Source organism: Neurospora tetraspora (genome assembly GCF_033439725.1).
Source record: "Neurospora tetraspora strain CBS 560.94 chromosome Unknown B0H65scaffold_2, whole genome shotgun sequence".
Classification (NCBI taxonomy): Eukaryota; Fungi; Ascomycota; class Sordariomycetes; order Sordariales; family Sordariaceae; genus Neurospora; species Neurospora tetraspora.
In genome coordinates this window covers 5,357,794-5,383,308 of record NW_026944384.1, presented here as the reverse complement: position 1 = coordinate 5,383,308, position 25,515 = coordinate 5,357,794, and the positions used below count along the sequence as shown (strand labels likewise).

The 25,515-nt window shown below is 54.6% G+C and overlaps 8 protein-coding genes across 8 annotated transcripts; 3 read left to right on the top strand and 5 right to left on the bottom strand.

Moving 5' to 3' along the window:
* Positions 1–876: 876 nt before the first annotated feature.
* On the bottom strand, positions 877–1,601 carry B0H65DRAFT_133116 (ubiquitin-related modifier 1). The gene is made up of 3 exons (XM_062820837.1): positions 1,373–1,601; positions 1,143–1,307; positions 877–1,080 (listed from the first exon to the last, which is right to left on the bottom strand). Exons 1-3 carry the CDS (start codon positions 1,417–1,419, stop codon positions 963–965), a joined length of 330 nt encoding a protein of 109 aa, XP_062685052.1. The 5' UTR covers positions 1,420–1,601; the 3' UTR covers positions 877–962.
* Positions 1,478–4,931, top strand: B0H65DRAFT_586970 (WD40-repeat-containing domain protein). The gene is made up of 2 exons (XM_062830957.1): positions 1,478–1,972; positions 2,030–4,931. The coding sequence occupies exons 1-2, from the start codon at positions 1,841–1,843 to the stop codon at positions 4,679–4,681; spliced, it is 2,784 nt and encodes a 927-aa protein (XP_062685051.1). The 5' UTR covers positions 1,478–1,840; the 3' UTR covers positions 4,682–4,931.
* A 691-nt stretch (positions 4,932–5,622) lies between these two features.
* On the bottom strand, positions 5,623–6,097 carry B0H65DRAFT_507130 (uncharacterized protein; the record flags this gene model as incomplete). The annotated part of the gene is made up of 2 exons (XM_062828116.1): positions 5,623–5,867; positions 5,989–6,097. 2 exons carry the CDS (start codon positions 6,095–6,097, stop codon positions 5,623–5,625), a joined length of 354 nt encoding a protein of 117 aa, XP_062685050.1.
* A 713-nt stretch (positions 6,098–6,810) lies between these two features.
* On the top strand, positions 6,811–7,951 carry B0H65DRAFT_133076 (RF-1 domain-containing protein). Its single transcript, XM_062820836.1, has 2 exons — positions 6,811–7,332; positions 7,466–7,951. The coding sequence occupies exons 1-2, from the start codon at positions 7,033–7,035 to the stop codon at positions 7,907–7,909; spliced, it is 744 nt and encodes a 247-aa protein (XP_062685049.1). The 5' UTR covers positions 6,811–7,032; the 3' UTR covers positions 7,910–7,951.
* A 730-nt stretch (positions 7,952–8,681) lies between these two features.
* Positions 8,682–10,348, bottom strand: B0H65DRAFT_507127 (actin family; the record flags this gene model as incomplete). Its single annotated transcript, XM_062828115.1, has 5 exons — positions 8,682–8,912; positions 8,977–9,748; positions 9,967–10,026; positions 10,171–10,201; positions 10,342–10,348. The coding sequence occupies 5 exons, from the start codon at positions 10,346–10,348 to the stop codon at positions 8,682–8,684; spliced, it is 1,101 nt and encodes a 366-aa protein (XP_062685048.1).
* Positions 10,349–13,344: 2,996 nt separating this feature from the next.
* Positions 13,345–14,112, top strand: B0H65DRAFT_418692 (nucleotide exchange factor Fes1-domain-containing protein; the record flags this gene model as incomplete). Its single annotated transcript, XM_062824157.1, has 1 exon — positions 13,345–14,112. One exon carries the CDS (start codon positions 13,345–13,347, stop codon positions 14,110–14,112), a length of 768 nt encoding a protein of 255 aa, XP_062685047.1.
* Positions 14,113–14,636: 524 nt separating this feature from the next.
* B0H65DRAFT_133011 (ribosomal protein L5 domain-containing protein) lies at positions 14,637–16,395 on the bottom strand. Its single transcript, XM_062820835.1, has 3 exons — positions 15,891–16,395; positions 15,108–15,792; positions 14,637–14,860 (listed from the first exon to the last, which is right to left on the bottom strand). Exons 1-3 carry the CDS (start codon positions 16,148–16,150, stop codon positions 14,744–14,746), a joined length of 1,062 nt encoding a protein of 353 aa, XP_062685046.1. The 5' UTR covers positions 16,151–16,395; the 3' UTR covers positions 14,637–14,743.
* Positions 16,396–16,806: 411 nt separating this feature from the next.
* On the bottom strand, positions 16,807–23,906 carry B0H65DRAFT_420899 (WSC domain-containing protein; the record flags this gene model as incomplete). Its single annotated transcript, XM_062824309.1, has 7 exons — positions 16,807–17,669; positions 17,856–18,032; positions 18,423–18,811; positions 18,862–18,865; positions 19,008–19,739; positions 19,782–23,753; positions 23,813–23,906. The coding sequence occupies 7 exons, from the start codon at positions 23,904–23,906 to the stop codon at positions 16,807–16,809; spliced, it is 6,231 nt and encodes a 2,076-aa protein (XP_062685045.1).
* Between the last annotated feature and the right edge of the window lie 1,609 nt (positions 23,907–25,515).

The window sequence follows — 25,515 nt, the reverse complement described above, 5'->3', positions numbered from 1 at the left end:
CGGTGGTTTTTAGGCAACTGAATCAACTATTGTTTCCAAAGGTTGAAAGAAGTGACTTTCCCGGTCATATGTGGTAGCCTTGTACAACCGTCTATTGTATGTCGTGATTCCGTATGCGTACTTGTGAGACATCCCAGATTGATGTTTGATGCGTGATACTGAAGATCAGAAACTACAGATGTGAACCGTAAAGGCATTGCTGTTTCAAGATGGAAAATTTGTCAGTGGTGGAAAGGCAACGACATGAAATGTGTTTAATTCTGTAGAGGTAGTTGTCTGACGGATCGGAAACGGAAACCAGCGCGGCCTAGAATACTGGGAAGGAGTGAGTGCCCGTGAATGGGAAGTCGGGTGAATGAACGGACACAAAGTTCAAACATAACCTCAGTTTGCTACGAGGTGACGACAACCAGCTTAAACTACTCTGGTTAGAAGTCGCGGCACACAAAAAGACCAAAAAAAAGTGTCGGGTTAAGCAATCCAGTAGCACACCGTCCGGAGTCGAAACCACACTCTCTCTGATAGCTGGCGATGGACTGACCGCTATACCAACTACCTCCTGAGGTGGACGTTACTGCTAAACCCCTCCCGGCCCCCGACGGTAAGCGGTACAGGAAAGGTCACTTATATGGGCAGGTCCAGTGACGACCATCCCTGCAGATTCTGCGCTCTGAACATAGGAATTAGGAAGGTGCGGTTCGGATGAAATATATAGCTGGATGACGTTGTGAGTCGATCCGGCCTGGAGGAGTGTGTTGTGTCGCGGACAGCATGAACCTGCCGTGTTCATGTTTAACGTCTGAACATTTCTCAAATTTCAGAGCACTACTTATCGCTGTGTAGAAACTGACCTTTTGATAACGGCCAGTCATTATCCTGAATGAAACAAATGGGACGGGTACCAACTGTAAATATAATCGCCCCGCTGTCTATTAAACCCCCAACCGTCATCACTTGGTGCACTAACCACCGTGAAGCGTAGAGATAAAGAGGATGTTATCTCCTGGCTGAAGCACGTAGGCATCTTCCTCTTCCAGCTCCCAGTCGCAGTCATTGATTAGACACAAGATACCTGGGCGGCTATTTGGTTTAGGTCTGTTAGTAAGTGCTTTACCAGAGCACCGAGACAAAACATGACTCACAGTTCACCACCAAGCACAAAGAGATCAGCGCGGGGATCCGTCATGAGCGTCTGGCATAGATAGTTGATGAGGAATCCGACGTTGGCTGGCTTGCCTTCGGAATCTTGGGCTGGTACTGAGAGAGCATGATGCTTCTGGTTGGAAAAGAGAATCTCAAGGCCGCCACTGGAGAGGAGAGATAATGCGTTAGTGAGACGGGTCGAGCTCATTGGAGTCAGGAAGAAACTCACGAAAAATCGACCGTGATGTCGATGGTTTGATCTTTTTTGTCTGACATGGTGATATGTGTCCGAATTCGAGTGTGATCAAAGCGAACGTCTATGGTGTTGTACGGATGAAGTTGAAGAATTCAGGTAAATTGTGTGGTGGATGTCCAAGAAAGGGATATTTGGGCCGAGTTGACAGCTAAATTTCTAGGTTCTGATTGGACGTTTGCTGCAACTGCCATGTTTTTAAAAACTAATTGCATAAATTGGGAAAGAGCCTGCTGTGTTAAGTCGTGCAATCAATGGGCAGTGGAGTCACTTCAGGACCAAGCAAGGGCCTAAAAAACTCCAAGCTTGGGGCCTGCAGCCAATCATGACGACCCCTCTGACAGCGACTTCGTTAACTACAATTCACAACTTCCCTTCACTCACTGACTATTTGCTGGTGAGTCTGATTTGAAAATTGGGGTTAAAAACGAAAAGACAAACATCATGACCGAAGCGGCGATTGACACTCGCTATCTGTCGGCCGGCGCAAACAGGTATGCCGCTGCCGCTGACTGGGGAGAAAATGGCCTGGTGGCATTTGGCGCAGACATCAACGTCTGCCTCTGGAATCCTTCGGTATGACTACAGCATGACTTTCCACTCAACCGAGATTTTTGCTAACATCTTTCCCAGAACACAGTTGGTATCTCCCAGATTCTGAGTGGCCATACAGCTCATGTACGGGCCGTCAAGTTCCTTCCAAGGTTGCAAGATGAGAAGTCAACTTACCTAGTAAGCGGAGGTGACGACCAAAGCCTTCGGGTCTGGGCCGTCAACGGCGAGACGGGTGCCGCAACATGTGTCCAAACCCTGCAGGAACACACGGCCCCTATCAACTACCTCGCAGCTCTCAAGATTCCCGTTGGCAGCACCAAGCGTCGTATTTTCGTCTCGGGCGCAGCAGACTCTACCGTCAAGGTTTGGTCTTTGGATGTCTCATCCGGCCAAGTCACTCTCCTTCAAACTATCAAGACTGCTAAGAAGTACTTTCCCTTGGCCCTTGCCTTGAGCCCCTTGAACGACGAGGGAACTGCTCTCATTCTGGCTGTTGCCGGAACCACAAACATCATCCAGATCTTCACTGCCTCGACAACAGACGACACACAACTCGAATTCACCCCTCAAGCCACCCTCCCAGGCCACGAGAACTGGATCCGATCTCTTGATTTCATCCGCGAAAAGCCAAAGTCCGAAGCCGAGAGCGACATTCTTCTTGCTTCAGCCAGTCAGGACAAGTACATCAGGATATGGCGTATTCACCAAGGCAGTGCGCTGTCTATGCCCACCTCGGCCGCCTCAGATGCTTCTGCTGCTGCTGCCGCCCTGACTCCGGGCCCGGCCAACAAGATCCACAAAATCAAGGTCGAGGGAGCTGATCCCGCTACCAACAAATACTGTATAATGTTTGAGGCTCTGCTCCTCGGTCACGAAGACTGGATCTACACCGCGCGCTGGTGCCGCTCTCCTACCTCCACCACCTCCGACAGCGGCGAGGGCACCCTCCAGCTTCTCTCGGCTTCAGCAGACAACTCGCTCTCGATCTGGGAGTCCGACTCAGAGTCAGGTATCTGGATCACCGTCGCCCGTCTCGGCGAGGTCAGTCGCGAGAAGGGCGCCACCACGGCAACCGGCAGTATCGGCGGCTTCTGGACCGGCATGTGGTCGCCCTCCGGCACGACCGTCATCACCCTCGGCCGCACCGGCAGCTGGCGTCGCTGGGACTGGGACAACGACGACCAAGCGTGGAAGCAGAACTTTGCCGTATCCGGGCACACCCGAGCCGTGACCGGCATCTCGTGGTCCCGCAACGGCGTCTACCTCCTCTCCACCAGCTCCGACCAAACCACCCGCCTCCACGCCGAATGGGCTGCCACCAACCCTTCTCAAAACACCAGCACGAGCAAGCGCACCTGGCACGAGATGGCCCGCCCCCAAATCCACGGCTACGACCTCAACTGCATCGACTCGCTCTCCTCGACCTCGTTCGTCTCCGGCGCCGACGAGAAGCTCATGCGCGTCTTCACCGAGCCCAAAGCCGTCGCCCGCATGCTCACCCGGCTAACGGGCACTTCTTCGGCTCTCTCCTCCTCCGACTTCGACTCCCTCCCCGCCGACGCCGCCAACATCCCCGTTTTGGGGCTCTCGAACAAGGCCATCGACGTAATCGACGACGACGCCGACGCCTCCGCCGCCGCTGGCGGTCCTCAGGATGGTGGTGGTGGCCGCGGTGGGGACGTGACGATGCAAGACCGCGAGAACATGCTCGACCCAGCGAGCATGGTGCGCAAGTCGGCGTTGGAAATCGATCACCCTCCTTTTGAGGAATCACTCAGCCGTCACACCCTCTGGCCCGAAGTCGAAAAACTGTACGGACACGGTTACGAAATCTCGTGTCTTGCCGTCTCCCACCCTTCTTCTTTTTCTTCTCTATCATCTGGCTCATCTGGCGAGAAACAGAAACAAAAAGAAACCCACCTCGTAGCCTCAGCCTGCCGCGCCGCCTCGCTCAACCACGCCGTCATCCGCCTCTTCGAAACAGACAAGTGGACCGAACTGCGCCCGCCCCTCAAGGCGCACACCTCCACCATCCACCGCCTGCGCTTCTCTTCCGACAACCAATATCTCCTGTCCGTGGGCAAAGATAGGCAGTGGGCCGTCTTCCAGCGCGATTCCGACTCCAACTCCAGCGGCGCAGGATACAGTCTGCTCCAGCTGAATCCCAAGGGTCATAGCCGCATGATTTTGGATGCGGCGTGGGCGCCTAAGAGCAGCTCTTCCTCTGGAGAGGGGGGTGTGGACGTGTTTGCGACGGCGGGTAGAGATAAAGCGGTCAAGATCTGGGTTAGGAAGCCCAGCAAGCCTTCTTCTTCTTCTTCTTCTCAGCAACAAGAAGGGGAAGAAGAAAAGAAGGAAGAAAAGTTTACTTTGGGTTTGTCTCTAACCGAAGACCAACCTATTACGGCGCTGGATTTTGCTTCGGAGCCTTTGAGTGTTACCGAGAATGGTAGTAGCAGTACCTTCCTGCTGGCCGTGGGCACGGAGAGCGGTAAGCTATCGGTATTGGCGATCAAGGTTAGCGGGGATGGCTCGGAGGTGAGCGTGGCGGAGACGTATCAAGTTGGGGAGCAGTTGTGGTTGCCGAAGGCGGTGATGCAACTTGCTTGGAGGCCGAGGGTGAGGAAGGGTGGTGATGATGACGGTGATGAGGGTGAGAAGCAGCAGGCGAGGGAGTTGGCTATTGCTGGTGAGGATGGGTCGTTGAGGATATATGAGATTTCTCTGTAGAGGGAGGTAGTTTGGGCGCAAAAGGGAGGATAGAAAAAAATCATACTGGTATTATGTTGGTACCTGATTTGAACACAGGGAGGGGCCTACGAGTGAGTGACATGAAGTGGTTGAATGCTCAATGCCCGGCGGAAACAAAGTCTCCTTTATGACTCCAAGTGGGACTGGCTGGCACCGCATGTCGATGAAGAGACGATGACAAGGTTGCCAGTAACAAATCCGCTTCTATGACACCCATCAAAGATCTGAGTCCATAAATATTTGTTGATCATGTACTGCTATTATAAGACTACCTCAACCGGGCGTGGTCCTGTCCTGTCCTTCTATGCAAGAATGTATAGTGTTCATCTATCGTTTGCCGTCTCCCAACCTTGACCAGCTAGCTTCATTACGTATGATATTTCTTTTCCAACCCTGAACGCCTAATAACCCGACTGATACCCCTTGCCTCCATCCGCGTTGATCTCCCAAGCTCATTCCCGCAACATTAAAGCATACACCACCGAGGTCGTGTGGTGGGGAGCGTCGACTGCGCGAAGCCCATCCCTCCTGACAAGTTCCGTCCTTCCTTTGTCGCGAGCACCGGAAGGTCCGGTTGTAGGTGCGGATGAACTGTCCACACCACCGGGGCTGACGACTTGTCGAGAGTGGCACAAAGGCATGGTGTAGTTGTTGTCCCCAGTCTGCCAACCCAAATTTGTTGAGCGGGATCTCGCTCGCGTATCGCGCCCCTCTACATCCTCGTTACCAGAGAAAAGGGAGATATCCAACCCGATAGCCCCGAATTCCCGTAGTGACTCAACATCTCCCCTGCCATTATCACCACCTTCAACACTATCCCCAATCGCATCACCCAGACACAACTTCAGCCACCGAGGAGCAATTAGCATTGGCTTCTCGACGGGCAAGCATGTCAGTCTCCCCTATGCCTCGCCCGATGTTTAGAGTTCCCTAACAATCCCCACTGTAGCATCCGCCGCCCTGCCCAAGGCTTCCACAGTCTTCTCCGACCCCAGCAACGCGCTCTTGGTGACGGTAACGGCGTTGGAAACAACATCGAGGATCGAGTCCTGGGTGTCGCCGTGCATGTAGAACCAGGCGCGGCGGGCGATGAATTGCACGTGATGCGGGAGGTAGAGGAAGGTGGCGATGAAGGTGAGGGAGACGAGGAGGAAGAGGACTGAGTCTGTTTGGGTTGAGGAACAAGGTGTTAGTTGATTGGGTTTTAGAGTAGAAGGGATGGGGATGGGGATAATGGTTACTGAACGAAAGGAGGAGGATGCAAAAAGGGAGGCAAGGTAACGTACAAAAGATGAACTTCTCAATAGGCGTAAAGATGTACACGCTCATGGTAACCTCAAGCTGGTAAATCTTGAGCTTGAACCACTTGCTGAAGGCCTCGAGGTAGGAAGACATGATGGGCGGGCGTTTATGTCTGGAGTCTGGTGCATATGTTTACTCGGAAAATGCGGGATTCGAGAAGAACCGTTGCGGTTTTGCGATCGTTCGATGAAGGAGTTCGATTTGGAGTTTGCGACGGGCAACGCGCGATGCGATGGGAAAGGCGGTAACAGACGAATTACAAAAAGTCCAGAGTTGATGATTAAAGCCGGTCAAGGTCAACAAGAAGAGACGAGGAAACGAAGACGAATGATATCGCGCATGAAAAAAGGCAATGAAGGAAGCGGCAAAGTCAGGAGGAATCCGGTCGAAATACGTTGTTCAATGCAAAAGGGTTCTCAAATCGGATGTTGAGAGAATCCAACAAATCCGCCGTTTCAGTCGCAACAATTCACCCACTGGCGGGACGCACAGCTGGGGAGTCGCGAACCACTGCCCTGCACTGCTGCGTGACGGGCGGGACCGGGGAACTTTCTGTCACCGCCTGCAAGGCCCAGAGCACTCTTTCAGTGCCACTGCAATTGTGCCAATTGTGCAGTTGCATTGAGCGAGTGCCTGCCCCGGAATCCCGAACTGCCAACTGCCAACAGCAACAGGCCAACAGCACCCAGAACAAATCGATCACTGCAGTCGGCCTATCCGCACCTTCCATGCTCTCAAATGCTGAGCCCCTGAAATTAGCGTCGTGCAAAATCTTATCGGCCCGTTGTCATTGGCCATTGACGAGACCAAGAAGCCCCACCAGATCGGTACGGCGCGACCGACTTTGGCCCGTGACGACGAACGAACGTCCGTCGGCCACTGTGACCGCGACCGCTGCCTGCCGGCCCCGACGACCGCGCTGGAACTGCGGCGCAATTGCCAGCCGGATGCGACGATGCCTTGGTGGCTCCGTTCCGTCATCATCATGATCCCGTTCCCGTCGTGACAGTCTTCGGCTCCGGATTCGGATGATGAAGACAACACTTGGCCTACCAGTACCTTCGCTTTCAGCCCTTTTCGCAGGTGCAGGAGGTCGAATCCTGAGATATGGCGGCCTACCTTTTATCTCGGGCTCGGGAGCAGGACGGCGACCGGTGATCGCAACACCAGCAGCCCGGCCCGGGGCAGCAGCAGTAGCAGCAGCACCGTTCACCACCACCGCTCCATCATGGCTCAAACCGTGGCAAATGCCTCCCCGCCCTAAACTCCCCGAGGACGAGTTGGAAGAGGTTTACCTCAAGGGTAGTGGTCCCGGTGGACAAAAGATTGTACGTTGTCCTCGCCCTTTGTGCCCCCCCAACCTGTCCTCCCCATCCATTCTCCTCCCCCTTCCATTCTCCTCTGTCCCCTCCCCTCTCCTCAAACCTTCCTTACTAACCCCCCTCCTCCCCCCTCCCACAGAACAAAACCAACAGCGCCGTCCAACTCCGGCACATCCCCACCAACATCGTCATCAAATGCCAAGAAACGCGCTCACGGACACAAAACCGCAAGCTGGCTCGGGAGATCCTCGCCGCCAAGGTGGACCTGTTCCTCAACGGGGACAAGAGTCGCGTAGCGATCGTGGGCAACGTCAAGAAGAAGAAAGCGGATAGCAAGGCGAAGAAGGCGAGAAGGAAATACAAGAAGTTGGAGGAGAAGAAGGCCGGCAAGGCTGGTGGACAGCAGCTAGTGGAGGGGGAAGAGGGCGCAGAAGGGGAAGAGGGGGAAGAAGGGGAAGAGGGTGAAGCTGAGGGAGAAGAGGTGGAGGAGGGATATGAAGATGAGGTACAAGAGGGAGAAGAGGCTGAGAAGGGAAAAGAGGCTGAGAAGCGCGGAGGAAACGCGGATGGCGCTAGACAGTGAGGATACCCATGGTGTTAGCAAATAGACGAAAGATCGAAGCCATCTGGTTTCTGCCACTGGTTTGCACCCCAGACCATGTCCGATCATGCAAACGGCTGCTTGTTACTCGGTTCCAGAGCGGTGAGGATCGGTTGGATCGGTATCGCCGCCGCCTTACCGTGGGGGCTCTCCTTCCATGAAATCCATAAGCACATGCATCTCGATATTGCTGTGGATCTGATACCTTGATGGCCAGCAAGGCCCCCTTTGTCCTTGGCTTGTATCAACATGGTTATCTCACGGCCAAGGGAAAGGCAGTTGAAGGTGTTTAGGAATAAAGAACGCTGTTTGAATTTTGATGATATTTTCATCCACGATAACCTCGAATTGCCCAGTTGTGACTAAAACTTGCTGCTAAAAGTGTAGTAAATAGAGAAAGGGTGTTGGCAAGATCAAGAAGCCCGCATACTTGATCGCGCCTATCCCACGCATTCGCAGCCGTCGCCGCCCACCCAGAAAACAGAAAAAAGAGGCCATTATTTATGTCTTCTAGTAGAGAAAAGAGACGCCAACCCCCTTCTGACCACGCTCACTACTTTTTGTATAAGAGAGACCTGTGCAGAATACACGCGCAATGCAGACATGCTACTTGACGCAGATAGGGGTGTTATGTCCCCAGTTGGCGCTGGCTCGTGACAGTCGTGGATTTGTCCATTTATTGAACTACATACAAGGTGTAAGCCGACCACGCTCCGCTTCCAACTGCAACAACGACCTCTCAAGGGCACCCACTTTAGAAGCACTTGCGGTGCACGATCGAGGGACCGCTCTCGTCGTACTCCTGCTTGGAGATCCACATCTGCTGGAAGGTCGAGAGCGAGGCGAGAATGGAACCACCGATCCAGACGGAGTACTTGCGCTCGGGAGGAGCAATGATCTTGACCTTCATGGAAGAAGGAGCAAGAGCAGTGATCTCCTTCTGCATACGGTCGGAGAGACCAGGGTACATGGTGGTACCACCAGACTAGAGACGATTCTGTTAGCGGGCCTATCCTGTATTGCCAAGCCCACAGCGAACGGGGACATACCATGACAATGTTGCCGTAGAGATCCTTCCTGACGTCGACATCGCACTTCATGATGGAGTTGAAAGTGGTAACGTGAATACCGCCAGATTCGAGACCAAGGACGGAAGGCTGGAAGAGAGCCTCAGGAGCACGGAAGCGCTCGTTGCCGATGGTGATGACCTGACCGTCGGGAAGCTCGTAGGACTTCTCGAGGGAAGAGCTCTGGGCGGCGGTCTGGATCTCCTGCTCGAAGTCGAGAGCGACGTAGCAGAGCTTCTCCTTGATGTCACGAACGATTTCGCGCTCGGCGGTGGTGGAGAAGGTGTAGCCACGCTCAGCGAGGATCTTCATGAGGTAGTCGGTAAGATCACGGCCAGCCATGTCAACACGGGCAATGGCGTGGGGAAGGGCGAAACCCTCGTAGATGGGGACGACGTGAGTGACACCATCACCGGAGTCGAGGACGATACCGGTGGTACGACCGGAGGCGTAGAGAGAAAGGACGGCCTGGATAGAGACGTAGAAGGCGGGGGCGTTGAACGTCTCGAAAACGATCTGTGTCATCTTCTCACGGTTGGACTTGGGGTTGATAGGAGCCTCGGTAAGGAGGACGGGGTGCTCCTCGGGGGCAACACGGAGCTCGTTGTAGAAGGTGTGATGCCAAATCTTCTCCATGTCGTCCCAGTTGGTAACGACACCGTGCTCGATGGGGTACCTGAGGGTAAGGATACCACGCTTGGACTGAGCCTCATCACCGACGTACGAGTCCTTCTGGCCCATACCGATCATGATACTGGCATGGTGTCAGTTTTTTCGAACGCACTACAGTGTTGCGCGCGCGGGACGCTGGGGAAAATGGCATGCATACCCATGATGACGGGGACGACCGACGATGGAAGCTATCGCGACATGTTAGCATGGCCGGACGTTGGGTCTTGGCGGGGGGATAGTAGCTCTGCTGACACGTTGCCCGTCTCAAGCAGGAGTTCCTCGCAGGAATAGTGGGAACACTTACGGAAAACAGCTCTGGGGGCGTCATCACCGGCGAAACCGGCCTTGCACATACCCGAACTGGGCGGTTGTTAGCTATTGTCCATCGTAATGTTTACCATCCAGCGCGGGCTATCGGGGGCTGCGAGGCGTTGATTGCGGGCGGAATATGACGCTTCTCCTAGGAGTCGGTGAGGCGCGGGCGGGGAAGAGGGGAAAGCTTACCCATTGTCGATAACGAGGGCGGCAACTTCTTCTGTTGGCGGGAACGCATCAATCAGCTTGTGTCCATGATAAACAGTAGAGGGAGATGATGGCAGAAGTCCGGTGCGCCGGCGACAGGCTCGCCAGCGCGGGCAGACTGGGCAGCAGGAATGTGGACATGGTGTTACGTACCCTCCATTGTGATAGATTAGGTGGTGACGAAAAGTGTCGGATTAAGCAAAAGGTACAGAAGAAGAGTTATTAAATACGCTCGACGATTCCCGGATCGATGGAGCGATGATGATTTGGCTGAGAGTGGTGTTGCCGGAAGACGTAGAGACGTTGTTTGGGCAAAAATTTGGATGTTGTTCGGTAGGCGGAGGAGTTGGAAAAGGGGAGGTGAATTTAAGGTCAGCTTTGGGAGTACGAGGCGGCGGGTGGATTGAGGGGGGGAGAGGTAGGGGAGGTAAGGGGATGGATTGCTGTGGTGCCAGGTGCGAGGGAACGGATGGCTGACTGGGGGGCACAGGTTGATTGGGGACTTGGACTGGGCCGGGGGACTGGACACTGCTGGCTTGGTTGGACTGGGCCTGGTCACCTCCCGTCACGGCATGGGACTTGGCGGGCGGCGGAGGAAGGAAAGGCGGGCAGGGCAGCAGGCGGGTACCTTACAACTACGTTGCTGTTGCTGGTGGTTTATTACGATGAGATGGACGACTACGTGCACAACACCGCTGCGCTGCCTTCCCGTCCCCTCCTTGCTGTTCGTTTTCTACTCAAAACCACCAAATCACTGGCCGCACTGCCCCCTTGCTGTCTGGCATCTTCGTGGACAAGTTGTCAACTCACAGTGTCATGCTTGGATCGGGGTGGCTCAAGGTGGATTCCTGAGTGGCCTGCGATCTGTAAAGTGGGTAGGAGACACCGCCTTATTTTGGGAGGACAAGGGGATCTTCCTGCCGCCAACACACTTTCGGAAGGCTTCCACACCTCGGAGGCGACGTCTCGACATGTCTGGCAACTGGCAGCCCGATGAAATTCAAAGGGGATTGCGATTTGGGACCCGATTTGGGACACCGGCCGCCAGTCTATTGCAGCCCGGCCGGGGTCGTCACCGCTGCCTCTGCGTGCCGACGGGCAGCTAGTAGACGATTGTGAGCGTGGGTCCGTGGACGGTGGTCCGTCGTACCTGGTCGTTGTCCCTTGTCGCACCCCCGTTCATGGCTTGTTTATTACTCCTTCTGAAGAAGGCGTTTGCAATTCCAGAAGATCCAATGTCTTCTTTACCGTCTCTTCTGTTGGAGCCTGGCTGATTACGATCTCTTGGAGCTTGTCCGGATCGCAAACCCCATGGCCCCGAGGGTCCGAGTGTCTTGTGGCCGCCCGGTACGGGATCTGACGGAGATAGCCTACGGTATGCACTCGGGTCCATACGGTACGGAGACTTTCAGCAGCGGTGTCATTTCCAAGGAAACACCATCTCATTGGGGATGAGAGCGAGGTATTGCCACAGTCCAACACCTGCACCACCACCACCACCACCACCACCACCACCACCACCACCAACTTATTGGCGTCTGCTTCATCCCACCATCCACCACCTTCACAGCCTGGAATTGGAACTTTTGTTCCACTGTTCACGTTGGACCAAGTTTAGCTGACGTATGCCCCATTAGGTATCCACGAATTTTGCATTCCAAACGACAAAGACATGAAGTCGACATTCGCATCACTGATCATTATCTTGTTTCGCCAAGCAGGCATCTCGTCTCCTTTCTACATCTGGGCTCTTCTCTAGGCACCGGTTATTATTCCCTGCGCTGCGCGAGTGGCTTGCGTATGCACCGCTCTTTGAGATGTCAGCCTTGTCAGACGTTGGAGCGGCATTCCCGGCAACGATGATCACCATTCCCCCTTTCAGTGATCGAAAAGCATCATTAATATCAGCAGCCTAGAATTTTTGTCTCGATTTATACACAAATCTACGAAGCGATGAGTTCCGCAATGGGTTCGGACATGGCGCGGCTGGCTCAACAAGCATCAATGCATGTGTTCCAGCGTGGTGGGTATCGATGACGGTGGGCCAGGCAGTAGCATTGTGGGCGGGATTCTGACAACAACAACAACAAGCTTAAATACCTACGTGGACAACACCTAACATCCAAGGACCACTCTGGACCAACCCCGCGTCGACGTCGACAATATCAGAGCACTCCTCGAGCTCTTGTTAAGTGTCAAGCGATCAAGCTTTGGCTGTGAAAGGGGCCATCATCAAACCAGTCCTGTTGGATGCTCATGGTCAATGCGACCTTCTCCAACCAGTCACCGGGCAGCCTCCCTTTTAACCCTTTCGTTGTCACTTTATGCGATCCTCCGGAACGAAGCGAAGCTGCCACTGCCACTTTGAACTGCTGTAGTCTAATCACTCAGATCGTGTCAGCCTGACCCGTCGTCTGTCGCCTGTCGTCTGTTGTCTCCCCGCAAGAGCGACGGTTTGGAGCAACAACGACCGGGGGGGGGGGGGGGCAAGGTGGGGCAGCTGCTGCCCACTTCCTCAAAGGTGTGGAGGGGCAGTGCACAGACCATTTCGGCTCGGGAAGCTGTTAAAGCACATGAAGCTTGGACTTCGTTTTGAACCTCCCTTTCCTCCCCCCGAATATTGATGATGCCCATGTCCGTTTAATATTTCCTTCTAGAAGCTGAAGTTTTATTCCTTTTTAGGGACATGATTTCGGAAGATACCTTATTTCAGAGATCCTCATAAGCAAGCGGCTCCACGTCTCATTCCTTTTCCAAATTGCCAGCCAGTAACACGTGGGGAAGGCGCTAAACCGTTTTTGGACCGAACTTTCCTGAAACCCAGAGAACCATCGAGATGGGATTGGACAGCAATCGCATTATCGATAAGTCAGCCTTGTTCTTATACTATTTGTACATGGCGGGGCACAAACAGCTTTAAACAAAAGTTAGCTGATCAAGTCATCATCCATATCAATTCATCACACGAACATCGAGGACCCTGTTGGACCTCTGAAACAGCTACTTCGTATCGAATATCGACCGAGTCCACAAACCAAATAGATTAACTCTCCAACTGTCAACCAGCACAAGTCCCGGCGCAAAACAAACAATCCCAAGTCTACACCAAGAAAACACACACCTACAAACACAACAAAAAACAAACCACATCCAAAAATGGAAAAGAACCTCAACCAGCTCCTAAAATGGAGCATCGAGGCCCAAGCCGCCGCCTCCGCAGGCCAATCCCACCACTCCCACGGCACATCCTCCCCGGGCGCCTCTAACAACGGCCCCGCCACCGGCACCGGCGCCGTAGCCACCTCCCCCGCTCCCCAAGCCACCGGCCCCGGCCCGCGCCCCATCGACCCCGAAGTCCTCGCCTCCCTCTTCGGCGGCCCCTCCGAAGCCGAACTAATGAAAGCCGCAATGGAAGTGATCACGGACCCTTCGCCCGAGACCACGCTCGAGAACAAGTTGATCGCCTTCGACAACTTCGAACAACTCATCGAAAACCTGGACAACGCGAACTTGCTTGAGAAACTCGATCTCTGGTCCCCCTTGCTCTCGTTGCTGGAGCACGAGGACGAGGACATGCGCTTCCATGCGGCGTGGTGCGTGGGTACCGCGGTGCAAAACAACGAGAAGACGCAGGAGCGGCTGTTGGCCATGGGCGGCGTGCCCAAGTTGGTGGACCTGGCGATGAAGGAGGGCGAGTCGGAGAAGGTGAGGCGCAAGGCTACGTATGCGCTGTCGAGCGCGGTGAGGAATTATCAGCCGGCTATGGATGTCGCGGCGGAGGAGATGCATAAGCGCGGCCATGAGGTTTTGGTGAACAACGGGACCAAGGTGGATGCGGCCGATATGGATAAGGTGGATGAGGTTATTGAGCATTTGAGGGGTAAGGCTAAGGCTGAGGCTAAGGCTGAGGCTACGGCTGCGTGAGGAATGGGGATGTTTACGATATGAATATTCACATTGGGGGGTATGATGATAAGGAAGGAAAAAAAGGGAGGGAAGATATGTTTTGATACGGCATTGGAAAAGGCGTTATGGGTTTTTGTTTTGAGATACTTGTGCTGATCTAGTTGATGGTTCTGTTGTCATGATACCTTGACCTGTTCTGCAAGCTAGATTGGGGTGTGTACGGATGTACGGTATAGACATGGGAGCTTGTTCATGAAGCAAATACCCTTGACGATGTCCGCTGACAGTGGTCGGGAAATGATAACAACTTGGTTCACGCGCAATAATCACACCTTCTCCAATCTTGACGTATCTGTGATTTTACTTTCTTATTCTTCAACCCCTCAGACCCAGTGGTATTTTTTTTCTTCCGTATCCTTCCCACGTCGTCTATGATCTTTCTCCTCGTGATGTTGTTACAAAAAGGTATATATACACCCAACATACATCATCCCTATGTGGTTGGTGTATTCGTATTGTACAAGTTTCACACATCTCGTCAACCATCATCATCATCATCCACACACAATGCTAGATGCTTGACCCCTCCCTTTCCCTCTTTGCTTCTCCTTGCTCAAACCTCTCAAGACCAACAGCCCGCGTTTGGCGCTTAGGTGCTGTAGAAAGGAACGCCGAGGGACTGGAGAAGAAGCTTGGCCTGTCTGTCGGAAGTGGCCGTCGTCTTGATGGCGATGTGGCAACCGGGGATCATCTTGGCGGGGTACATCTAGAGAGAGTAGAAAGTCAGTAATCTGTCAAGTCTGAAAAGAAGGCACTGGTAGAGCCAGAGCCAGAGCCAGAGCCAGAGCCAGAGTCAAAGCCAGAGCCGGAACTTCTCCTCCCCCTTCCTTTCTCCAGCTCCCGCTCCAACTCCAACTCCAGCTCCCGCTCCAGCACCAGCACCAGCACCAGCACCAGCTCCCTCCCCTCCCCTCCCCTTCTCACTTCACCCCCCGCCCGGAATACAAACTCACATCATAATTGCACTCCACCTCCGGAAACAGCTGGACATCCTCCGGGTTCAACCCAAACTGCACATTACCACTTCCATCGCCCGTACTCGCCGCCACGCCCTTCCAGTCCTTGATCCGCGGGAAAACCAAATGGACCAACCGATCCATAAACTCCCACGCCGCGTTTCCGTAAATCGTCGTCTTGCACCCCGCCGGTTTGTTCGCCTGCAACTGCCACTGCACCACGTTTGATTTGCTGCGAGTCATCTCCGGCATCGTCCCCGTCATGGCCAGCAGCACAGCTCTAGCCACGATGAGCATATCCGGGTTCTTCAGACCGAGCGGGACGAAGGTCGAGACCGTGATCTCCTGGATCTCGGGGATGTTGCGGAACGAAATGTCGCGCTCGCGGATGGGAAGCTCGGGGGCGCCGCGGGGGGCGCGCCGGGCGCGGTTGGCGAAGTAAGGGGAGTCGCCTTCCCAGGCGCGCAAGCGCTCCGTGGGTTCCTTTTTGGGGGTTCCCGGGGGTGTGTGGATGTAGGTCAGGGTCATGAGGTCGGAGGCCATGACGGTGCGGAAGGTTTCCTTGAGGCGAGGCATGTTGAAGGGGCCCGGGACGAAGTCGCGGGCGATGGGGTCGGAGGAGGCGGGGGATTGGATGGGGTGGAGGGGGCCGCGGTTGTACTTGGGGGGGTGGTATTGGTATCTGGTGAGGGTGCATGGTGGTTAGCATGTTGTTTGTGGCCTGGTTGCTATGAAGCTTTGGGAATGTATGTAAACAACAGAAGGATGTGTATAACACACCTGCTGCTAGGCAACCTCGCCTTCCTGTCGGCCGCGCGCTTCCATGGCCTGAAATCTTTCTTGTCCTCTTCGCTGGGGAGGGGAGTCTCCAATGCCGATCGTGTCTCAAGCTCGGCGAGGTCGGGGATGTTGCTTTTGGGGGCAGCGGCAGCGGCACCGGCGCCGGTAGCCTGTGTCGAGGCGCATCTTCTGGCGACGAACTGAGTAGAGAAAGGCTGAAGGGCGCGAGCCGATCTCGAGACCCCGCGGAGACTGGCCATGGTGAATTAAGATACCGAAAAAAAGAAACCGGCGTTCGGGCGGACGCTCTGGTTTCGGAATTGGCGACGGGGGGTTGTCGCTTCGGAGTGGTGGTTGAGGAAGAGGGTCCGGCGCACGCGGGAAATCGGGGCCGAAGGTCTGTCACGGACTGCGGGCAGAGGGCAGCGAGGTTCCTTCTCCGGCAAGCGCAAGGTCCTGGTCCCGCGTCGAGGCTCGAAGAGGTGCCGGTCCCCGTTGTGCCGCCTCGCCGGAATTTTTTTGGAGCCTCTGCGGAGTCTCGAACCGGGGCCAATGCTTGGCAGCACGGGCCATGGCGGATTTAGCTAGGGTTAGGGTCATAGGTGTGTTACCCCTGAATGGTTCCTGAACTCCCCCTGAATGCATCTGATGTGGTTGACAAACTGTGAACACTCGGGCATCTATCGGCGTGATATCGAAGCAAGAACATGGTATCAAGATTCATCGAATTAGAACAACATGTATGATTAGATTAGGAGATGATTGTGTATGCGTACGCTGCCTTTGCTCTAATTATCCTCCAAGCCACCAACTATTACACCCTTCCGCACACACCTTATCCACATGTCTAGCAACAACAACGGTTGTATGTAACGGGGAAAAAAGAGAAGACGAAAAGAACATCTAAAAATCATCATCACCGTCCAGGACCACGTCTCCATCTCCTCTCAGCCCTCTTCCACCCAGAGCCACTTCTTTTCACTTGTCCCACAACTCCCTCGCCATCCCAGCTCAACTCATATTCAGATTCCTCATTTTCCCTTAACTTGGGCAACTTCACCTTCACCATTCCCTCATCCCTCCTCCCTGTACTTCTCCTACTAGTCCCTGCCGGCTGAATGCTGTATAACAGCAACCTCGACCCAGCACCGCAGAACTCCGTCTTATCACCTACGCAGAACGACCTTTTGCACTCATACAGCTCCGACGCCGCAACCGCCGTATCCGCCAGCGAATTGCCGCAATAGCACTCCTTGCCGAATTCCACACCAAAGAGGCTAAAACCTCTCGTCTGACACCGGTCCTGGCACATCTCGACCGTCATGCTCGTGCCGTTGGTGTACGTGTGACCCTTGAGGATACGAGCCGTCGAGTTATCAACGAAGCAGCCCTGTGGCGTCGCCGTGCGCCCGTTGACGACGGACGGGTTGACGAGACGGGGCGTGACGTAATTGGTTTGTCTATAGACGTCCAGACGAGCACGGCCACCGCAGCGTGTGGATGGGTCGCCGGCGCAGGTGAGGTTGCAGCCGGTTTGGCCAAGGCTGTAGCCGGGCTTGATCTCGAGACCGCAGAAGCATTGGGTTTGGAACTCAAGGCCGGCGAGAGGGTAGTTTTGCTGGGCGCAGAAGTCAAGGCATTTTTGGACGGTCATGGTCATGCCGGTGTTGTCGTACAGGTAGGTGCCGTTTAGCGCGCGAGCGGTAGGCGCGGCGGTGTTGGAGTCGCTGGCACATCCTTGGTAGTCCCAGTTCACAACAGTAGGAATTGTAGGCGAGGCTTGGGCGGTGTTCGTGGTGGAAGTGGTGGCGGCAGTGGTGGTGGTGGTAGTAGCTGGAGTAGGAGCTGTAGTAGTGATGGCCGCGGCGGTTGTAGTAGTTCTACTAGTTGTACTCGTTATACTAATTGTACTCGTTGTACTAGTTGTACTCGTTGTACTAGTTGTACTCGTTGTACTAGTTGTACTAGTTGTAGGCAAGGCTGGGATAGTATTCGTATTAGAAGAAGTAGCGGTAGTGGTAGTAGTGGCTGGAGCAGGAGATGTAGTAGTGATGGCCGCGGCGGCTGTGGTAGTCGTGCCAGTTGTAGGCAAGGCTGAGACGGTGTTCGTAGTGGTAGTAGTTGTGCCAGCGACAGGAGGAGCTGAGGTGACGGTAAGTGTAGTGGAGGTAGTGGTGGCTGGAGCAGGAGCTGTAGTAGTGACGGCCGCGGCGGCTGTAGTAGTTGTGCCAGCGACAGGAGGAGCTGAGGTGACGGTAGGTGCAGTGGTGGTGGTGCTAACAACCGTAGGAGGAGCTGAGGTGACGGCAGGTGCAGTAGTAGTGGTGCTGACAACCGCAGGAGCAGTAGTGGACGAGCTGGATCCTAGAGCAACGCTAGGAGCAACACTCGTAGTGGGAGCAACACTCGCGGAATTCGTAGGAGCAACGCTGGCACTATTCGTGGGAGGGACACTTAAAGAGTTCGTGGGAGCAACGGTAGCACTATTCGAGGGAGGGATACTTAAAGAGTTCGTAGGAGCAATAGTGGCACTGTTCGTAGGAGCGACACTTGCAGAATTCGTGGGAGCGACACTCGCAGAGTTCGTAGGAGCGATACTCAAGGAGTTCGTAGGAGCGATACTCAAGGAGTTCGTAGGAGCAACGCTGGCACTATTCGAGGGAGCGATACTCGCAGAGTTTGTGGGAGCGATACTGGTGTTGGAAACAGGAGCAACACTCGCGCTTGGAGCAACACTTCCAGTAGGAGCAACGCTTTCCGAGGCGGCGGCACTGCCCGACGGAGCAATACTAGTACTGGGAGCAACACTAGCACTAGGAGCAACACTAGCACTAGAAGCAACGCTGGCACTGGGAGCAATGCTGGCAGAGGGAGCAATGCTGGCACTGGCAGAGGGAGCAACGCTGGCACTGGAAGCAATGCTGGCCGAGGGAGCAACACTGCCCGAGGGAGCAATACTACCCGAGGGAACAACGCTGCCCGAAGGAACAACGCTGCCCGAGGGAACAACACTGCCCGAGGGAGCAATACTACCCGAAGGAACAACGCTGCCCGAGGGAATAATGCTACCCGAAGGAATAACACTGCCCGAGGGAGCATCACTGGCAGAAGCAATACCGGAAGCCGCAGTAGAGGCCGCTATCGAAGCCACGCCGGAAGCAGCACCCGAGCCGGAACCAGAAGCGACAGCTGAGGCTGCGGCAGTACCGGAGGCGGCCGCCGATGTGGCAGAAGTAGCAGCCGATCCTATAGCACTGGCAGCAGTTGAACCAGCAGCAGTCGAACCAGCGGCAATCGAACCGGTGGCAGTCGAGCCGGTAGCAGAACCGGCAGCAGAGTCGGTGGCAGAACCGGTGGCAGAACCGGCAGCAGAGTCGGTGGCAGAACCGGTGGCAGAACCGGTGGCAGAACCGGTGGCAGTCGAACCAGTCACAACCAACCCAGAAGGATTAGCACCAGCAGTCGAGCCCGTCGCACCTGCCGCACTCGTTGTCGCAGCAGCAGCACTTGTTGTGGTCGAACTAGAAGCCACAGCAATAATCTGAGCTCCCCAAACCGCCTGGTTATTAAAACCACGTCCGACCGACTTCTTCATGTAGCACGGAGCCTGAATACCAGTACCACCGGGCACGTACGCGAAAGCCATGCACAAATCAGTGGTGGAGCACTTCTCGGCACACAAAGCGTAGCTGTCGACGAAAGCGAGAGCGAGGTCGCCGGCTTCGTGGTCGGTGAAACACTCGAGGAGGAAGGTCTTGCCGTTGAGGGAGAGGTAGGTGCCATTGTTGTTGTCGGGGCATTTGACGGAGACAGTGGGCTGGGTTGGGGCGGCGGAGGATGTGGTGGTTGCTGAAGCGGTGTTAGAACCGGAAGCGGAGCCGGAAGCAGTACCGGAGGCGGTGCCAGAGGCGGTCCCAGATGCCGTCCCAGATGCCGTCCCAGATGCCGTCCCAGATGCCGTGGCTGATTGAGTAGCAGAACCGGAAGCGGTGACTGAGCTAGAGGTGCCGTTGGGGTTGAGCTGGTACATGGAGAGACCATTGCTACCACCGCAGATTTGTTGTTGGTTGCCATTGCAAAGCATGTTGCAGCGGCCGTCGGTGACCAGGGCAGCCCCGTTGAGAAGATCGTTGCCGCAGAAGCATTCAGCCGAGTACTCGGTACCGAAGTACTTATATCCGGCGCAGTAGGTAGCGCAGTCATCGAGATTCATGACATTAGACTGGGTGTTCTTGCCCTGGAGAGAACGGGAGGCAACAGCATCGCTGTAGCAACCCAAGAACCCGTATTGGCCGATAGACTGTGGGTTTCCGGGAGTGTTGGAAGCGACTGCAGATGAGGATGTGGAAGAAGCAGAAGCAGTGGCGGAAGCGGTTCCGGATGCTGTCGCGGATGAAGATGACACGCCTGATGATGGGTTACCAATGACGGTGCCCTTCTGCTTGTAAACCGAGATGCGGCCTGAACCACCGCATAGCTCAGTCGGATCGCCGCCGCAGACGTAGTTGCAGATTTTCTCATCAGCAACGGTGCTACCGGTGTTGAGCTTATTACCGCAGTAGCATTCAACACCCCACTCAACACCGAAGAAGGAGAAGCCAGCACAAGCTGCGGCGCAGCTCTCAACGGTGTTGGTGCTGGACTGTCCGACAATCCGGTCATTGAGAGCTCTGGTCGCAGGGGAAGCCGAATTGTCAGTACGGCAACCAGCATACTCCCAGTTACCCACAACTTCTTCCTTGTTCGTAGGAGGCCTGAAAGCGGGAGCGAGAGTACCGTTCTCAGGAAAGTAGCCGGTGGTGTCATACCACATCGTCATGTAGCTGCCCACACCACCGCAGAACTGCGACTTGTCACCGGGGCAGATGTAGGTGTTGCAGAGGTAGTCGTCAACCTTTAGGCTCGCAGGGGGGATGCTGCGGCCGACCCAGCATTCATAGGTGTACTGGGTACCGGCAAAGGCAGCCTTGTTAGTGATAGCGTACTGCTGGCACTTTCCATTGTCGTTATCCGCAGGGAACTGCGCCTGGGTGGTTTCAAGCCGGTTGGCGTTACTGTCCTTGTAGCAGCCGAGATACTTGAAGCGGGCTGATCCATCCGGCAGCGTTGGACCTACTTTGGTAGCCCGTAGGGTACCAATGAAGTTGACGACATGCACGCCGAAGGCAAGATCGTTAACGTTCAGTGTCCAGGCGCCAGAGTAAACAATGGGATCCGCATTGAGAGGGGCAGCGCCAGGGGTGAAGAAGATAGTGGCACTCTCGGATTTTCCAGGCTTGATAACCATGCCCTCAAAGAGATCGCTGCTTGGGTTTTGGGCACCCAGAACAGAGCCCATAGGGGGCTTGGACTTGTCAATCATCAGATCAGAACCGCCCTTGTTCGTGAACCGAATGGTCACTTCAGTGTTGGTAAGACCAGGCGAAGTGCCCATGTCGATGTTGAAGGTGCAAGTTTGAGTAGGATCATTGCAGAAAGGGATCGTTACCCAGCCGCCTTCGCTGGTGGAATGCTCCAGGAGAGCAATGGGCTGCGAGTTGGCGGATCCGGTCAAGACAGAGTAGGCCATGCCACCGTCAGTGAAGACAGTGAAGGTGGTAGAGAAGGAACCAAGCTTGGGAGCAAGGAACGTCATGTGAATGATCACAGATGATCCAGCGGCGACAGTAGAGTCGAGCTCAGGCAGGTCCTCAGCAGTGAAGTAACCGTCGGCATCAAGCTTCGTGTGAGTGCCATCGATGGTGACATTCGTGAACTTTGCAGTTGCCGAGTTAGGGCCATCGGTGGTGAAAGCGTACCCAAGAATTTTCATGGGTCCTTTGCCTAAGTTCTGAATGACCACAGTGTTTTGCGATCCTCCTTCCGCAGAGGCAGAGCCAATGACAAGTGGTTGGAAATCGACTGCATTGGGGTTGATCGCCGCAAAGGGTCCGTCTGTCACTGTGTTGCCGGTCACAGAAAGGGGCTGTGCAGTCGAATAACCCGTAACAGCATTGACTGTGTTGAGGGTGACAGAGCCGGATTGCACACCAGGTTGCATGGTCGGGGAGCTTGTGCTGCCAGAGTCCAACGTGTACCCGCTCAAATCAAACTTGATGGAGAGCGTAAAAGATTTGCCAGCAGTAACCCCGGTTTGGGCGAGATCGACTAAGGATACCTTGTATAGGGGGTTGCCAGTTGTGATGTTGGTGATCTGGTTGACATTGATCTTGGCGGTGCAAGTGACGTTGATCGTCTTGGATGTTCCGATGGGGACCTCTCCGAAGTTGAAGGGACCACCGCAGTCAAAAGGCAACTTGACAGGGGACCCGAAAGCCAGAATCTGTCCGGTGTATGTGCTGGTGTAGTACCGTCCATCGCCAAAGACTGGACGCTGGAACTTGGACAAGACTGGAGTAGCGGGAAGAGGAATTTTTACGAGCTGCCCATTCCGTGGCACCGCATGGTAAGCGCGGATGCCGTTGTCAGGATCACTCATCCAGAGAATGCCTGTTCCCGGTTGGCCGTTGAGAGTGGTGATGGTTGCGGATCCAGTACCGACTCTGCCAGCCGACTTGTCAGGAGTCGAACCGGCCACACTGAAGGCCGGCTTTCCACTTGAGTCGTAACCAAGAGCGTAGGCATAAGTCGGGGCACCGACAGGAGTGATGTACATGTAGCCACCCTCAAGCGGATATGCGCCAACGTTTCCAAACATGGCTGTACCCTGGGGAGGAGTGATAGTCTGGATGATGGCATCACCACCACCGGCACCCATCTTGTAGCCTCCCAGGTTATCAGCATTGCAGATGTAGGCTTGGCCGTTCTTGCCTGCTGTTACCGCAAGCTGCTTGACACCGCCGCCTCCGAATGGCAGGATGGAAACACCACCGCCGCCCAAGTCACGATCCGCAGAGTCGATAGCTTGGTAAGTGTATGGCTCGAAGTAGTCTTGTTGCGTGACCTTTCCAGTGGCTGGATCGATGGCCATATTCACAATGGCTTCGGAGAGGGTGTCGAGGTGGATTCTACCGCTGGCGGCTAACTGTTGATTCGCCATGACTCCGTAGCCGTTTCCAGTAGCGAAGAAGAGCCGACTCGGGTTGTCTGAGGCCAGAATGGCACCGCTCTGCCAGATACCGCAGCCACCACCGCCTCCATCCCAGGTGCCATCTTGCTTGGGGGCACGATCTCCACCAGCGGTGGCATAAGCGGTGACGAACTCACCACTAAAAGCTCTCATGCCAACTACCCAGCCGGTGTAGTTGAACAAATCGCAGTGGCCACCAAAACCAGCATAAACCACACCGTTGATGAGGTTTAGGGAGGTGCGCTGAAGAACACCACCACCGGTGAAGTAGCGGGTCTTGTCGTTATCGGCATACTTGCCTTCAATATTGGTTGGGAAACCAGGCCTCTCTTGCAAGGTCCATGCATCAATGGCATGGAAACGGTAGGCGCCGTTCTTCCAGCCTTTCGTGGTTGCATCCCTGTAGCCCTTGGCCCAAAAGTAGATGGTTTCTGTGTTGGGGTCAATGATGGGCGTGCCAGTAATACCGATTGTTCCGCTAATGTCGTTGCAGTTGCCCAAGTCGGAGACGATAAACGGGGCTTCGGCGGGATCCTGCTCGCTTAGATCACGGCTGTTGTAGAGAGTGCCGTTCACCGCATCGAGAACGTAGATGCGGTTTTGCTCTGAGAAGGCAATGACGGTTTGCTTTCCCGTGGCCTTTGGTGTGTATACTAAGAGTTTAGAGTAGAACTGCTCAATCTGGTTGAGAGGATTCTTTGGTGTTGTGAAGGACCAAATCTGGCCAAATGCGCCTCCCTCAATGGTTGCCGGATCCATGTTGTGGTTTGGGAGATAGCCAACAGCAGCCGAGTCTTGTAGGTTGATCCGTTAGCATTTCTCGTTTGTTGAGGGGGCATAGTAATTGACGTACCGGCATCCATAATGGTATCTGTCGGATCCATTGCCCATGTTGCCGTGCAGAGCGCAAGGCTCACAAACGAGCGTAAGAGACCTAGGGGCCTCATTTTGGCGAAGGGATATTACAATAAGTGTGTCGATCAAGTCATGGAAATATGAGTAAAGACTGTAGGTTCGGGTATATCCACAAGGCTATCCCGATTTTAGGGAAAATATAATAAGTAAACGATTGACTACCACATTGGGGGAATGACGAAGTGATGCCGAGGTGTCCAAGTCAACCGGAATCGGCTCTTGCGAGACAAGAACACGAAGTCGTCGAGATGACGGTGCGGATCGGGGTGTTGACAAAGAAGTGGAAGGATGAGTGAGATCTCGGGTCGGGAGGGGATGGGAGAGACAATCTCATATAGCCGTGTCTCTGTTTTAGATGGAGAAGCCGCCCAGAGATGTCTGTGATCTGGGACCGGAGGGGGCTCCGGAAGGGGCTTACGGCGATTGCATTCCAACGCCCGGGTGATGGTCAGCCCGACCGAAGAGTTATGGCCATCTCGGCCTTTCCATTGCAGCTGGCCAATACATCATGTGAACAACCCTCTTCGGGCTGTCTTTAGCATATCCGAGCCTGTCTTCAGCCCGAAACGGGACTTGCTGGACTTGCTGGAATGGCACTCTCGCCTCGTGCGCTTGAGACCCTTTCTGTGTGTCATCTGTCTCTCAGCCAGCCAAAGGAAGGGGGTGGCGGGCGTGGCTTGAAGTCTTGAGGGACCAGAACTTGCACCGTCATTACCACAAGTTGAGGTGTGCCTGCGGTGTGCTTGAAGGGTTCTCCGGGGTGATCTCCGGGGTGACAGCCACCTCAACAGTGACACATCAACATGTCAATGTCAATCAGCAAACGCTCATGACAGTGGCCAACTCGGTGTTTGCTCGTCCCCCAAACTATCGGCGGGAAGGCAAATTGGGTTCTTGATATGGCATCCTCCTTTAGAGAGAGGCTCAGCTGAAGGGCATTTCGACAACTTCTGGATCTTGATCTTTCCATGGGTTCAACTCAACGGGATGTGATACCTCGGTCGAAAACAAACCATGATAGGGCGGAGTATTCCGTGTGTGCGAAAGAGCCGAGCGCTTGCTTATCATGATGATGGTGTATCGCTTGGTATCGCTTCGTTGTGTGGTTGACCTGTTTACGTGACGAGTCTCTTCGAACGCCCGGATGTTGACTGGTCTTGGAGTGGTCTGGCAGTAGCCTGTCTGAAGCGTGGCTGAATGGAACGAACAGAATTTTCACTACTGCCGGGCTCAGCTTGTCAATGGAAGTGACAACCGTGAAGATGGAAGGAACCTCAACAAGGGAGGAGCAGCTCAGAGCACTGAGAGTGACAGCAGAAAGCGAGACGTGACTGCCAAGACTAGCGAGGTTGAATGTGGAGGCGAGACCCACAATGCACCCCGGTTCAGGCTAGCCTGGTCTGGGATTGCCTGCCCTGTCAAAACCCCGGTTTACTGTGTAGAGCAGGGGCAGGCATTGGTACTTGTGAAAAGTACCGGTACTTTGTATCTCGTCGCAGCGCCCAGACGTCTTCCCCATTTCTTTCCTCGACCCTTGTCTTGTATCGCGACTTTCTCGCTTTCCACAACAAAGTCAACCACCGACTCACCACTAACCACCCACCATTTCCACCCAACGGCAAGCAACTTACCTGGTAACGA

Excerpts from the sequence above, each read along its gene's own strand:
- B0H65DRAFT_586970 (XM_062830957.1), top strand. The coding sequence starts at position 1,841 with ATGACCGAAGCGGCGATTGACACTCGCTATCTGTCGGCCGGCGCAAAC. Across the intron at positions 1,973-2,029 it reads TCTGCCTCTGGAATCCTTCG|AACACAGTTGGTATCTCCCA; the intron begins GTATGACTACAG and ends CATCTTTCCCAG.
- B0H65DRAFT_133011 (XM_062820835.1), bottom strand. The coding sequence starts at position 16,150 with ATGGCCAGTCTCCGCGGGGTCTCGAGATCGGCTCGCGCCCTTCAGCCT. Across the intron at positions 15,793-15,890 it reads GCGAGGTTGCCTAGCAGCAG|ATACCAATACCACCCCCCCA; the intron begins GTGTGTTATACA and ends CACCCTCACCAG. Across the intron at positions 14,861-15,107 it reads AGGTGGAGTGCAATTATGAT|ATGTACCCCGCCAAGATGAT; the intron begins GTGAGTTTGTAT and ends TACTCTCTCTAG.
- B0H65DRAFT_133076 (XM_062820836.1), top strand. The coding sequence starts at position 7,033 with ATGATGAAGACAACACTTGGCCTACCAGTACCTTCGCTTTCAGCCCTT. Across the intron at positions 7,333-7,465 it reads GTCCCGGTGGACAAAAGATT|AACAAAACCAACAGCGCCGT; the intron begins GTACGTTGTCCT and ends CCCCTCCCACAG.
- B0H65DRAFT_133116 (XM_062820837.1), bottom strand. The coding sequence starts at position 1,419 with ATGTCAGACAAAAAAGATCAAACCATCGACATCACGGTCGATTTTTC. Across the intron at positions 1,308-1,372 it reads GACATCACGGTCGATTTTTC|TGGCGGCCTTGAGATTCTCT; the intron begins GTGAGTTTCTTC and ends TCTCCTCTCCAG. Across the intron at positions 1,081-1,142 it reads TTTGTGCTTGGTGGTGAACT|CCGCCCAGGTATCTTGTGTC; the intron begins GTGAGTCATGTT and ends TAAACCAAATAG.